The 1,310-nt window shown below is 49.0% G+C and overlaps 1 protein-coding gene across 1 annotated transcript in view; it reads right to left on the bottom strand.

Moving 5' to 3' along the window:
- Positions 1–1,310, bottom strand: part of ME2 (malic enzyme 2) — a 42,783-nt gene that overhangs the window by 14,609 nt on the left and 26,864 nt on the right. Inside the window, exons 7-9 of the mRNA XM_057387294.1 lie at positions 1,090–1,193; positions 737–846; positions 531–628 (exon numbers count right to left, since the gene is read on the bottom strand). Of these exons, the coding sequence (XP_057243277.1) occupies positions 531–628; positions 737–846; positions 1,090–1,193 (312 nt within the window). The remainder of the gene's footprint in view (positions 1–530; positions 629–736; positions 847–1,089; positions 1,194–1,310) is intronic.

Raw genomic sequence — 1,310 nt, 5'->3', positions numbered from 1 at the left:
CTGGCCGCTGAGCCTGGCAGCAGCAATGAGACACAGCGAGATGCAGAGCAGGGCCAATTGCTGYAATCAGGGCCTTTCCCCAGATGGAGAACTTCGCAGATAATTGAGTTATTTTGTCAGCACCACAGGAGCAATTGTGCTGATGTACCGAGGAGCTCGCTGTGCTCGGTGACCGCTGCCTGCTGCACGCTGAATCACCTTGCTGGGAAAAGCTCCCCGTGCTTCTCTCCAGAGCCATAAAAATTAACGASATTGGCTTACTACATCACCTTTTTATGGTGAATTTCCTTTCAAATACACACAAGTCCCTGATGCTTTTCTCAAGGCCATGCAAGCAAATGAAAAATGAGTCCCTGAGAATGATAAACTTTTCACATAATCCTGATTAGGTAGAGTCCCTTCTGCTAATGTATCTCAGCTGGCCTTATACAAAAACTTGTGCAATGGAATTCAGAGAATGCAAATCTCCACAAGTCCTACAGGATGAGAAAATACACATTTAAACATCTTAAACCCTTCAGGGAACTGACCTCTCCTGCTCCAAGGAACARCACTTTCTGTTCTGTAAGTGGTTTTCCAGTGGCTTTCTGCGCTGCCAGCAGTCCTGCCAAGGCCACCGAGGCTGTCCCTGCAAAAGCAGTACAAATCTCAGGGCAGCTGAACATGTCTGCCTGGCAGGCTGTGCCCTGGGCAAAGTTTTGGCATGTATACTGAGAAAAACACACAAAGGATGTACCTTGAATGTCATCGTTGAAGGTACAGTACTTTTCCCTGTATTTCCTCAAAAAYCGAAAAGCGTTGTGGTTTCCAAAGTCTTCGAACTGGATGAGCGTGTTCTGGCCATACCTGCAGAACATGGCAAACGTTTCCACTAGTGCAGAAACACACAAAGAGCCCTGCACGCAGTGAATGATCTCTGGAGGCACGGTGTGCTGAGMAGAGAGATACAGGCAGTGTGTTCTAGGTCACCAAGGATGTCACCCCAGGGACAGGCACACACGCCTGCCACAGCTCCTGGTCCTTCCCTCACTACCTCAGAGCTCCAGGGACAGGAGTCAGAGTGCTCTGTGCCATCCCTGTGCACCATACCTGTCCGTAATGGCCTCCATGAACTCGTCTATCAGGTCATCGTACACCTGCGAGCGATCCCTCTTCTGGTACAGCCCCATGTAAAACGGATCCTTCAGCAGAGTCTGCGAGAGAACAAACCAGCAGAGTGTTCAGGATCAATTACCTCCATCACGCACCAATAGGAGTGTTCAGGATCAATCACCTCCAACAAACACCAATAGGAGTGTTCAGGATCAATC

The sequence above is a fragment of the Malurus melanocephalus genome, unplaced genomic scaffold (genome assembly GCF_030028575.1).
Source record: "Malurus melanocephalus ecotype Western Australia unplaced genomic scaffold, MMel_1.1 scaffold_1172, whole genome shotgun sequence".
Taxonomy (NCBI): domain Eukaryota; kingdom Metazoa; phylum Chordata; class Aves; order Passeriformes; family Maluridae; genus Malurus; species Malurus melanocephalus.
The sequence above is the reverse complement of the archived record's forward strand: the minus strand, read 5'-3'. Positions and strand labels throughout refer to the sequence as shown.